This window comes from Cystoisospora suis, assembly GCF_002600585.1.
Source record: "Cystoisospora suis strain Wien I chromosome Unknown contig_2144, whole genome shotgun sequence".
In the NCBI taxonomy this organism is placed as follows: Eukaryota; Apicomplexa; class Conoidasida; order Eucoccidiorida; family Sarcocystidae; genus Cystoisospora; species Cystoisospora suis.
This window is the reverse complement of record NW_027154943.1, coordinates 2,878-15,245: the sequence shown is the minus strand read 5'-3', so window position 1 is coordinate 15,245 and position 12,368 is coordinate 2,878. Positions and strand designations below refer to the sequence as shown.

The 12,368-nt window shown below is 56.2% G+C and overlaps 2 protein-coding genes across 2 annotated transcripts in view; both read left to right on the top strand.

Annotated features, from left to right (window-relative positions):
• Nucleotides 1-2,090: 2,090 nt before the first annotated feature.
• CSUI_004549 (iron only hydrogenase large c-terminal domain-containing protein) lies at nucleotides 2,091-5,492 on the top strand. The gene has a single exon (XM_068064737.1). It carries the CDS (start codon nucleotides 2,371-2,373, stop codon nucleotides 5,353-5,355), a length of 2,985 nt encoding a protein of 994 aa, XP_067923282.1. The 5' UTR covers nucleotides 2,091-2,370; the 3' UTR covers nucleotides 5,356-5,492.
• A 1,565-nt stretch (nucleotides 5,493-7,057) lies between these two features.
• Nucleotides 7,058-12,368, top strand: part of CSUI_004548 (uncharacterized protein) — a 6,954-nt gene continuing 1,643 nt past the window's right edge. The window contains exons 1-5 of the mRNA XM_068064736.1: nucleotides 7,058-9,022; nucleotides 9,461-9,616; nucleotides 10,016-10,384; nucleotides 11,160-11,456; nucleotides 12,121-12,248. Coding sequence (XP_067923281.1) covers nucleotides 8,306-9,022; nucleotides 9,461-9,616; nucleotides 10,016-10,384; nucleotides 11,160-11,456; nucleotides 12,121-12,248 — 1,667 coding nt within the window. The 5' untranslated portion in view covers nucleotides 7,058-8,305. The remainder of the gene's footprint in view (nucleotides 9,023-9,460; nucleotides 9,617-10,015; nucleotides 10,385-11,159; nucleotides 11,457-12,120; nucleotides 12,249-12,368) is intronic.

Below are 12,368 nucleotides of genomic sequence, written 5' to 3'. Positions count from 1 at the left end.
TTTTCTGTGGTGGAAAAGCAAAGGTATCAGCAAATCCGCCAAGCAATCCTAGAAGGGAACGCTTCGTCCTGTTGCGGCAAAGAGATCTCCAAAACACGTCCAGACGACAGACAATACCATGGAGGTAGATGGCGAAGTGTTAGGCAAGCCTGCGACTTCGCTGAGAGCGAGACAAGGCGAGTGTGCCAGCTGTGGTAATGCCCGCCTGCCCCCCTTCTCTCAGAGGGACACCCTGTGGTCTAGCCATTGGCACTTTGGGGAATCTGCGCTCTGTGTTGACGTTCGCTGTCCCTAGTCAGCGGCACCGAAGCACAGATCTGGGTTACCGTTCGCTGTCCCTAGTCAGCGGAACCGAAGCACAGGTCTGAGTACCCCGTCGGCCACAGGCCTGCTGCAGAGCCCGGTACAACCTACGACCCCTGTAACTGGCTCTTCGGAAACACTGCCGGAAGCGTTGCTGAGCTTCCAGGGCGCTGCGCAAGCACTACTGCCCAGGTACCAGAGCAACATCAGTTTGCTTCAGTCTGCCTCGTCACGCTCAGACAAAAGGAATTGCTGAGAGTCGCTGTCAACGAAGTTCGGGCTAAGCGTCACTACTTGCCCAAATGTTTATAACGGCTGGAGTGGGGTGCTCCAGGGAGGATCACCACCTCCGGTTCTAAGCGCAAGGCTTCACTCTCCCACCTGGCTGCCGTGGCCAAGTTTTGCTGTTCGGCTTTTACACGTTGACAGTCGTGAGGGGAAATGACAAGAGGGGCCTCTAGTACCTTCTACTACTCAGAGGACAACTCAAGAGAGGCTCCGGGGGGTGTTGCGCATTGCATCTTCTCCTGCTTGTGCTGAGGTGGGATGTATTGGATACGAATCGAACGGCGATGAGCCTTCTTGTGTCGCAGCTAGGGGGTGCTAGTTGGGCGTCGATCTACAGCCGCGGAAGCAGACTGAAGCACTCGGAGACTGGGGACGCAGTCCTCCAGGGCGTCCGGGGAGCGCGCAGCACAGGTCCGCACAAGTGGAGCCCCAGCACCAGAGACTGGGGGCTTCGCCCCATGCCCCCGGTGGCGTTCGCTACACGCCAAGGCGTTGCCCTTGCCAGTACGCCGCCACCCCGACTCAGGGACTCCGGAATCGAGCCATTCACCCAACTCGGTCCAGACAATCGCAGCTCTACGGGAGGGAGACGACAGAATGGAACGAGTGCCAGTCTCTGGTGCAACAACCAAATATAGATCTTTGTTAGACTGGGGAAAGCCCTAATGTATCACGCGCTTACTCATACCGTCTCTCGGGAGACCACAACCTTGTCAGCGGGTAGCACGGAGACAAGGCGAGTTGAAACAGCTGCCCTTGGCTTTCGCGCGATTGGACTAGCCGCAGTGTGCTGTGTGCGAGCTTTGTGCGCTTCCACCCTTCCTTCGTGTGGGTGGCAACGCAGAAACTGCAATGGCTACCGCAACGTGCTCACGTCTAACAGCTGGTGCGAAAGTCCGCAGGCACAACATTCACTACAACTCCCAGCCGCTACGCTCCCTCATCGGCGGTTGTTCCTCAACCTCGTACTCAGTGAGCACTCACGGGGGCGGCGTACACGGGAGTGCGACTGCGCACAGTCACACCACACACGTCACAGCAACCGTGACAGTCTCCTGCTTTCTGCGCTTGCGAGGGTTGGTCTTTTTTTGAGCCTTTGTACTAGCAGCAACACTCACACCCATCACACTTTTGCTTTTTCGGAGCTGTCTTTCCCAGGGGTAGCTGACTGCGCGTGAAGCTGTCTTCAGGAGGGCCTTGCCAGCGCACCTGGCCCACACAGATAACATCCTTCGAAACGCCTGGCGACAGCGACAAAAAGGCACCCAGCGTCTCTTGGGACAACCGACAGACACACTTGGTCTCTCGCAACATCGAGCGTGTCGTCGCCTGCTCCAGATCCTTCGTTGCTACAGTCGAAGTGCAGTTCGATACTCGGCGTGGGAGAAAAATTTCTCCGGACGATGGAGCGCGTCGCTCCACATGCGGACGCATGCGCGCCTGCCAAGGTGGACGGCGCCAACAGAAATTCCGAAGCTAGTGGGCGCTCCCTTTATACACGTACCGCACTGTTATTTTTTTGTGCGGCCAGCATGCTGCTGTTTTGCTTCGCTTGCACCAATCTTTGAGGCGTTCCGCTCATTCACGAGTTGCGCGTCTGGCTGGTTACAACGTTGTCAGAAGAAACCCCTCGGGGAGCATGCTAGTGTCTGGAGAACTCGACAGATGATCTCGATGGTTCCGCTGTCCATCGCTTTTTAAGCTTCCGGCGGTAACCCCAGTCGACTTTTTTGGGCCGGCTCAGCGTAGTAGCTTCGGCGTCTTTCACCAGTCGGCTTCATGGCATCAGCCACCGCCTCCGGCGTGCCTTTCAGCTCCGCCCTCAAGCTTGCTGAGCTGGATGACTATCTTTTTCCGGCGCAGAACTGTGCCGTCACCGTCCTTTCTGACCATACAGGAGTAGAGCACAAGCAAGTGAGAGCACGCGCGACCAGGCCAGATGAGGTGGCTTCGGAGCTGTTGGCAGACAGAGCAAGGTCGGGCCCTCCACAACCAAAAAATTCAGCGTCCTCGGCCGGTGGCCCGCGCGTTACCACGGGCGCGAAACACGTGCTTGATAAGATCGATCGCCATGTGGCGAGCGGTCTGGGGACGGCAGAGGAGCAGCAAATCAGAACAGCAACATCTCGCCGAGCGCGGGGGGGGTACAGCGGAAGGCACAGTGAAGAGGCGGGTACCGTGGAGCTGAGCGCAAGCCCCAGGCCGCCCGCCTCACCAGCTGTTGCGAAGGTTTCCCTGTATGACTGCTTAGCCTGCAGTGGGTGTGTCACTTCGGCGGAGACAGTGCTTTTAGAACAGCACTCCGTAGACCACTTCCTACAGCGCGAGAGTGCAAGCTCACGGTCGATACTTGTAGTTTCCATATCATTGCAGTCGCTGACAGCGCTTTCTCGCCACTTTGGATTTTCACTTGCGACTACTTTGAAAAAGCTTTCCACGCTGTTCCGGCTGGCGGGTGCATCTTACGTGCTGCATACACATGTCAGCGACGCTTTGGCGGTTTTGGAAGCTGAGAGGGAGTTCATCAGACGGTACAGAGCGACGCTTCCCCATCCAGCAGCAGGGCACTCCGGACGTGGAGAGGATGTGCCGGAGAAGGGTCGCGGCCTCTCGCCACCCGACCAGCTACATGCCAGTCCGGCTGTCAGTGAAAATCGCGGAGAGCCTCGTGACACTGAAGGCGTCTGTCTTGCCGGACACGGTCCACTCCCAGTCCTAACATCTTTTTGTCCGGGTTTGGTCTGCTATGCAGAGAAGAGCCTGGATGCCGCGCTTCTGCCATTCTTTAGCAGGGTGCGTAGCGGGCAGCAGCTTCAAGGGCTGCTGGTGAAGGGCCTGCTCAGGGAGTCCCACAACACACTCCTGTTTTTCTTGAGGTGGCGTGCCATGGTTCCCGTGTTACTTCCTTTCCAACCCATCTCCTTGTGGCTTGCTTTGCTTCGCCATTCTCCACTTACCACTTCTTCTCAAGCGGATGTGACATCGCATCCATCCACCCTGGCGCCAGCAGACGGCCCAAGCAGAGGCTTTTCTAGGGGCAGCCCGGTCGATAGCGCGAACGCTGCGGACACCCTTGAGTGTAGCACGCCCAAAGGTGTCCCCCACAAGGCTGCACTTGATGTTTGGGCAGAGGATCTCACCCCAAAGGACGTCTACCATGTGTGCGTCGAACCGTGCTTCGATAAGAAGCTGGAGGCGGCCCGGCCTGAGTTCTGCAGTTCCTTTGAAGTTTCAGGAGGCACAGTTCGCGGCTGGGCGGTGCCGGAGACTGGTCGCGTGAACGCCCGTTCGACCAGGGCCTCTGGCTCCACAACCAGGTCGTCAGATTTCCCGCAGGGCGCCGTCCCAGACGTCGATCTCGTCCTTGCAACGAACGAGGTCTTGACTCTCATTCAGAGAATGAATGTGACGTTTGCTGACCTGGATGAGTCGCGAGTTGATGACTTCTTCCCGTGGCTTCTCGCCTGGCAGTTTAACTCTCTTGCTCGTCGGCCACCAGCCTTCTCCACGGAGAGCTCAGGAAGTCCCGGGGTGAGTAGGTACGAGCGTGTCTCTGCGTTCCCTCACCCAGTCACCAGGGGAGTAGAAACACACGGGGAGTCTGTGAGCGCGTTTTGTAGTCCGGTGAGACCGGGGGAGGACCGCAGCACCTCAAAAAAGGGGTTGGAGGCTGGACACAGTCGTGGGGATGTACTGGCGGGGAAAGACTCAGAGTCCCGGGAAACCGGACTTACGCGGCCTTCAGAATTCGTTGCAGGCAGCGGCGGGTACGCAGAGCGAGTATTCCGCAGAGCGGCGTGGGAGCTGTTTGGCGTAAGGGTCGACGGTCCTCTGAACCTCCGTCCTCTGCGGAACGAGGATTACAAGGAAGTGGCTCTGGTAGTAGACGGCCAGGAGAAATTGCGTTTCGCGATCGCCTATGGTTTCCGGAATATCCAGAACGTCATACAGCGTTTGAAACGTCATGTGCGTCAAGAGACAAGTGGGCGTGTGACGCGGGCGGAGCTGCGGGCTGTCAAATCGGCAGATATGGGCACCTCAGATCCGCCCCACGCAGTCAGCTCTTCCACATGTGGAGACACGCCAACATTAGTGTCTCCGGGAGTGAGGAGGCGACACCCCGATGTCTTATTCCCTCAGTTTATTGAGCTTGCTGCCTGCCCAGGAGGCTGTCTCAACGGAGGGGGACAGGCTCTTGGAGAGAGTCAAGGACACCGGGCGCCAGGTGGACAAGGCAAGCACTTGGTTCCTCCGAGGAGAATCTCCGGAGAGGGAGGCGGTCTTGAGAAACCTGTAGGGAAGGATCCGCTTGGGGACAGTGACAAGGAACCAGCGGTCGGCAGCACGGCGGCCGAAAGTAAGATGCGTAATGGAGTTGATGTCGGCGCTATGCAAACAGAAACCCGAGAACCACTGGCGTCTCTAACAGAGCTGCTGCATACGTCCACAACTTTTGTTGATGCTTTGGATCGTGCCGAGGTCCATCTCGCGTATGCGTACTTGGAGCGGTGTTCGTCAGAGAAGGCGGGGAAAGCCGGAGGAACCGAGCAAAGCAAAGGGGCGTTGCGGTTAGACCGAACACAGGCAAAGAAGGGATTCAGTGGCAAGGGAGGTCAGCCTGGAGAGGGTGAAGAGTTGTCAGACTGGTGGCAGGAAATGCTGTGCGCTGGAATTAGTCACGAGTTGTTATACACGGACTTCAAGAGTGTAGTGGGCCCGGGTGGAAGGAAAGCTAATGCGAGCTGGACTTCTTTACGGTGGTAGCAGCGCAGTTGCAAACCAAAAAAAGAAAGATGTAACGTTGCCTGTTTTTGTCTGTCACAACCAGCCGTCTAACGAGACGGTGTACTTCGGTTGACTCACTTTTGACATCGCGGGTTAATGTGCGCGTGTCCGGGGACTGAGACAGTTGTCTGCGGAAAGTAGACAGCTTGGAACTGCACCATGAGGGAACGCAGACTTGCGTGAGTGCGTTTCTTGGGCAGGTGCCAACGCGGTGAGCTGCCAAAAACGGCAGACGGGGGACGTGTGTCTGTCACCTCTTCGGCTTGTAGTACGTGAACGGGCCTGTCTCTTTAGGAGACAGCGCGCCTGCAGACCGGCGAAGCTCAGAACGAAGGGGTACGCGGTTGCTTTTTTGGCAGAGGCTGCAGAAGTATATGTGCGAGTGCGCATTATGGAGCGTAGTTCGGCAAAGCGAATGTGGATGTGAGTAGGTTGTCCGCCACTTTATTCGCTTGACCCTCTCGAATGAATGCACTACTCAGTTTTCAGTTGACTGATGAAAGCCGAGCCACGATACCACGCTTCAGCGGAACGGTAAGGCCATTGCGGTCATTTCGTTGGTATAGCGACCGGCGGTTATTTTTCTGCAAAAACTGCACCCTTTCTGTCGTTTAGGCGGCAATTGGGACTAGCGGCCACTGTGTGAAGTATGTTGGAGTTTGATGGCTCGCGAGCAGCCGCCCGGTGATGGCCAGACCCGGGAAGCCCATTTGCGTAGCGGCGTTTTCACGGCTTCTCGGGAGTCAGCTCTGGTTTAGTTAAGTTCGCGGCGCAGCGAAATTAGGCGGCTGACGGACGTTCACTCCCGTACCAGGGTTTCGGCGTCGAAAGAGTGACGCCCTGCTCCGTTGCTAGTTATTTCCAAGGTCGCTTGCGGCGAGCCGCCGTAGCGAGGTGGGTGCACCTTGCACCCCGTAAGAACATTGCAAACCTACGAGGCTTTTTTTTCAGATACTGGCACATGGTCGTTGTCGCAACAGGCAGTCTTACATTGCTCAAGACATGTGGGGGCTAGCCGCAGTCTGCAACCCTCCTGGACTCTTGGAAGTCGCCCTCCTTGGGACCAATTTAACCAAAACCAGCGTAGCATGAACAATGAGGACGGCAACGCAAGAATATTCGGCCTATCAGTCCTTGCTCGGCCGTCGGCCTTAACGCCTGCATCACGGTATAAAGCACGTGGGGACTCGGAAATTGCGCCCTCCTCTTGTGGTGCGAGTGTATCAGCGGTGGTGTCTGGAGTGCAGCAACATCTCTCACTTTACTCAGACGCCCGCCGGGCGTCACGGGGGCTCAGCGATGCGCCTGGTCCCTTTTCCACCCGTCCTTGAGGTTGAGTTTTCGGGTACCGGCCATGACCTTGTCGGAACCGCCAGCCTGTTGAACTGCGTGCAAAACAATTGGGACCTACCCGCAGTCTGAAAGCCTTCTGGTCTCTTGGACGTCGGAATCAGCGTAAGCAAAATTAGCGCCGTCACAAAGAATGCGTACAGCAACACAAAAAGCGCGCGGGCTAAAAATTCTTGCTCCGCCGCCAGGCTTGAGTTCTCTTCCGCCAACCGAGGGGTGCTTCTGCTTTCCTTACTCACTCGAGAAAGCTCGAGCAAGAACTGCTGGGCCGGACACTCCTTATCTTGCTGTCCGCATTGTTTATGACAACGCTAGTTTTGAATACATCCATGCCAAAGAGGGCGACTTCCAGATTGCTGCTAGCCACGACTGTCTGGCGCAGCGTAACAGGCTGGCACGTCCGACAACAGTCGTTGCCAGTACCTGATTCTTGTGCTGCGGCCCATGACAGAGCGGTTCATTGGAAAACACGCAGGGTGCAGCCCTCGCCTAGGCGAGGCTGGGCCCGGTAAAGGAAGGAGCCAGAAAGGCACTTCATTTCCGAGCGGTCCGACCACGCACCAGCAAGCCGGCGTGACGGGCCGCTCATCACGAGCGAAAAGGAATCATCGCCTGTCAAAGAAATTAGGAATTGAGGCATCGGTGGTACCCGAGGCCCGTCAGTCGTTTCATCGGCGGTATGATGCGCATGCATTTTCTCTTTTGACAGGTCTTAGAACGCCGTCCGCTAACCGCACAACGTTTGCAGTAGTGAACACCTTGCAGGGGCAGCGAGGCTCTTCAAATCTGTCTGTATTAGCGCCGGAGGGACCTCGGCTGTGTACTTTCAGGAAACTGCCGCGAGGGTACCTTCCATGGCGAACTTTCGTCCCTTTATTAGCTGACCACTGTTGGTCACACGACGCGTCATTCCATGGGAGGATCGACGGTTCTGGTGAGGTGCGCAAGTTTCGGCGCTCCGCAGTTGCCACCTTTTGTTCCAGCGCCCGGGCATGGACTGCCGTGCCGTCCGCGCGAAACTGGTGACGTCCGCGGCGGCGTAGCATGGAGAATACATGCAGGGAAAAATCAGAGGGCTCCCGTTCCCCTCGAACTGAGGGTAAAACTAACAGAATCTGTCCCAAGAATAGCGAGGCTCACGACCACTTCGTCTGCTAGGACGGGAGGCTAGCGCGTCTTGCTAGGGGCTGGCTAGTTGCCCGTCAACGCATTTAGAGCGGTCACGCCATCGATTTTCCCGCTGCGCATCCCGACCGCGGTGGCATTTGGTAGACCTGGGTTTGTGAGATTCCCGTCCCGGCGATATTTGTCAATAGCCTATGCGCGGTATTTTGTCCGTAGGGTTGTTTTTCAAGTAGCGGATCGCGGTGCCCATTATCTTCGTATCCCCCGCAGTCGCAGGACGGAATCAGAGGCTTTCTGACTCCGCTGAGGCAGCCGAGCGACAGCCGCGAATCCGTCGCTCGTGAGCCGCGGGCTCCAGGACAATCTTCCTGCTCCTTGCCCGTGACCAGCGCTGAAGACGCGGAGAACTCGAAGCAGGGACGGAGGCGCCCCATCTCTTTTTTTTTTTTAAAAAATGGGGTGTAGCCAATCCACGGGCGGCCATGCTTGCTCTTGCCTGCCTAGCAACAGTGTAGCCCGGAGAGGGTCCTGCCCCACCGCCGGGGCGTGCCGAACACCCTTGCGAAGAAGGGGGACAACTGCAGGCAACACTTGTAGACGAAGCTTCCAACAGAACTCCCAGAGCGAGACCACTATTGCACCGGCTTCCCTCATGAAAAAAGCCGAGTATCCTTTAGACCTTCCGCACGGCCCTGAGCCAGCACACCTTTCGCCGGAGCTAGAGACACCTCGTCGGACTATTAGACAGAGCCTCGGATTGAGATTGAGCAGTCGGAAACTTGCCTTCCTACATTTCTTACGCTCTCCGAGTGGCGAGGAGACCGTTCCCAGTTCTCGTGATGGCAGTCCCGAGGCGGAGCACGAGGAGCTCCAATCCGCATCGGGCCCCAAGGCAGGGGGAGACGATATCTCCGTTTGTCTACACGATGCCTCCGCTTTCTTCAAAGCTTTCAATTGCCCCGCGCGAGCTTCCCTGAACGGCTCTCAAAAGGACAAGGAGTCTGTCGCCGGCGAGGGGGAGCCTGCTGACGAGCCGACCTGCGAGGAAATGCGGGCGGTATGGCTTGTCATGAAGGCGAACAGTGCCAACGAAGTTGAACAGAAGATCGAGTGGTTTCACAGACTGGAATGGTTGCTTGTCAAGTTGGACCCAATGGAATCCAACCATCCGGTAAGCCTAGAAAAGAACCCCTATTGACACAGTGCTCTAATTAGTTCTGTCAAGCTCTTGGGCTGCCCTTTCTCGACCAGCCAGCCTATGATGCGCGCAGAGCCTGCTTCCGGGCTGACACCCCAGAGAGTCACCAGCCGTACATAAGCAGTTACGTCCTATGCTCTCCCCAGGGGACTTGTTATCTCCCATAGTCACATTCCCGCGCGAACCCTGGAATCGTGCGTCCCTGCGTAGTGAGTCTTTCGTCTCGGAAGGTGCTCGTTTCACTGTGTTTGCACCTGCTTCAATTCGCCTGGCGGGACCCGGCGCCTCCTGCTTGCAAGTTCACCCGTGTACGCTTTCCCGCTTCGCGTGCTGGGACAGCCAGGGTCTGCAGGCAGGCACGTGCGGCACATCTCCAGAGAGGCACGAGATGTTATCACTTCCTGCGTACAGACGCGTCGTGCACTGCTGGAGGCCCGGGTTTTGGAATTGTGTCTGGACTGTCTTCGAGAAAACTCGGAGGATCCAAGCATGTGCGTCTCTGCCCTGGCGATTTTAGTGCACATGTCTCTCAACGATGAGACGTCGAGTCAGCTCGCCAGTACGAACGTAAGTCCGGCAAGAGCATATCTGCGGAAGCTCTGAGGTTCGAGGTAGACACAAGTATTCGTGGTGTTCTCAGTTGTCTGCTCTTCGTGCAGAGGGCAGGGTGTGGTTACTGTGTTTTTCCTTCCATCCGTTGGCTGCCGGGGTCTCTGGTGTTTTGTGACGAGCTCACTAGTGGAATAAAAGGACGGGCGATCCGTGCCGATCACTGAGTCCTCTTGGTCGCATTTGGGGTTCAGCGCTCCACACCGAGCCAACGTTCGCGTTCCATACGAACCCCGACGATGTGAGGGTGTTTCCGATGAAGTGCGCCCATTGCTTCGCGAATTACGAGCGCTGCTTGACACACGAAAGGCGTAAGCTTGCCGCGCTCCGTGCGCCGTATGATCTTCCATGTGTCAGAGCATAGAGGAAATCGCTGGGCTGCTCAAGAAATACTACGCTAGGTGCGTGGAGCATTACAGAGCTCAAAAGGTATACGATGGTCAATCACGGCAGTCAGGAGATTCCAATGAAGATCAGGCAGATCGGCAAATGAGCAAAGACGCTCCGGATGACTGTGCCGGGCATGGCGCGCAGTCTGGTCAGAAGCAAAATGGGGGCTGCACTGAGTCCGTAGGGACTGAGAACAAGGGCCAACAGACTGTAAAGGAGAACGAGCCCAGTGCACGGGAGGACAGTGCTGACTCTCTCGTCATGGCTACGGAGCTCATTACGCTAGTCTGGAGGCTTATCTTCGCTACCAGCTTGGATGGGGACGAGTATGCACAGGTCAGTTACACCGGCGTTGAGGAACGCTAATGACAGAGCGCCTGGTAATTGTTGCCCTGGGAACGCACGTCTAGTCTTCTTTCGGGATTCTCGGGTGATCTTGCACGCCAGCATCCTCACAGTTTTAGATGCTTTTTCCTCACACTTCTCTGCAGCTTCAGAGAAAGGGCTCAAGTACCTCAGAGGTTTGCCGGGCTTCTTCGGCACAAACCGGTCGGGCGAGGCGGAGGTTGAAGGCCCGTAGTCAGAGTGAGAGTTGGCTACCGAAGTGCGTCCTGACAAAGGGGTTTTAGGTATTTCGCGGTAGCCGCACACTTTAAGGAGTACAATTCCACCATCCAAGTCACCTCCGTCTCCGGAGAAAGTGTTTTGGTCATTTCTTGCGAGAGCACAGGGTCCCACTGGCGACCCTTGCGGTCTTTCCCTGTTGGTCCTTGCATCGTTGAGGGCAGGAGTCTGTCTTGTATCCCGTCCTTTCTGCGTGTTTGCATATCGGGAAAGCCCAGCCACCTGCATGCAGCAGACGCGTGCGCGATTCTTCTTGCTCACCGGCTGCTACGTGCGACAGAGGGTCACGGTTCCGTGACTCCGCATGCTCAGCCGGGTGACCTCTGAAATTAGGGCTTGTGTCGTAAATCCCTCGACTCAATCTGTCATGCTCACGATTTTCTCTCTGCAGTCTGCGACACGCTCTGGTGTGGATCTGTCTACCACGGGCGTTCTCGCGCCTCTTCCTGTACACACCGGTGAACTCTAGTTTGACTGGGTGTTTCAGAAATGGGTGAAAGCTGGAGCAGCTGAGCCAGCAATGGAAAGCGTCGCCTCGAGCCTGGACATCTTCTGCTCGGCTACTTACGTGTGTTGGGTATTCGGCGCACTCCGCTTCCTCTCTCTTGACAATGATGATCTTTGCGAAGACTTCGTTCAACATCGGCATCTGTTCTCCTGGACCTTGGAGAAAATGCAACTGCACCACGAAGAGCCCCTTGTGCTTGAGAACGGGTTTGCTGTTCTTGCGAACTACCAGCGTAATCACCCTGCCCACGCTTCAATCCTTTCGAAGCTGCCTGAGGTACGTTTCTTCAAGGGCTGCACATATACGCGTAGCTGTGACTTGCGCCTTCCTCTCATACATGTACATATGTGTATCTGTACGCGCATACATATGTGACATGCACACACGTACACACACGTCTATACATAAGCACATTAAGACTCATACGAATATCATTCATATACACGCCCGGCACGGTTTGTCACAAGCGGAACGTGCTTCCCATGTCTGGATGCTCGGTTCTGTCTTCTTAGCTGACCATCTTCGTTCCTGTCTTTCGTTGTGGCTCTCGAACACATGACTTGCAGATCAGCCTGTAGGCCGGTCTCGTCCTCGACTGTGTAGTGGCATGGAGTTGGAGAGGGGCTTCTGGGTGACCTTTAACGTATGACACTCTGCCCGAGGGCGTCCAGGGATGCCCGGAGGAGAGAATGCCGATGTGTGTGGCACCACAACTCCGGAATCACAAGATAATGAAACTACTGGCTCTCGGAGGGGACGACGGACGGGATGACACTCGGCTCGTTCTACTTGCTACACTGCTAACTGTGTATAGCTTCCAGGCGTCAGCTCGCAGGCGACAGGGATTTTTGTCTCTCTGAGTGCTCTCAACAAGCTTACTGGAGCTTCTGTGCGACGCATGATGCATTTTGGGTCGTCTGTACGTTGCTTCGCTGTCCAGGTGTGGACCAAATCTCTTTCCTGGCTGAGCTCTGATTCCATGCTGCGAGTCCCGGATGTCATATACCAGGGTCTATACACGATGGGCCTAGCGTGCTCGTACTGCCCATCTGCTTGTACTGATCTGAGGTAAGCTGGAGTAACTAAGTATTCAAATCTGTCAGTGCTGCCCCCACCTGCGAGCGGCAGGACAAACACTCTCAATTAACATAAGAGCCGTAAAGATAATGGCCCAAATATACAAGATAT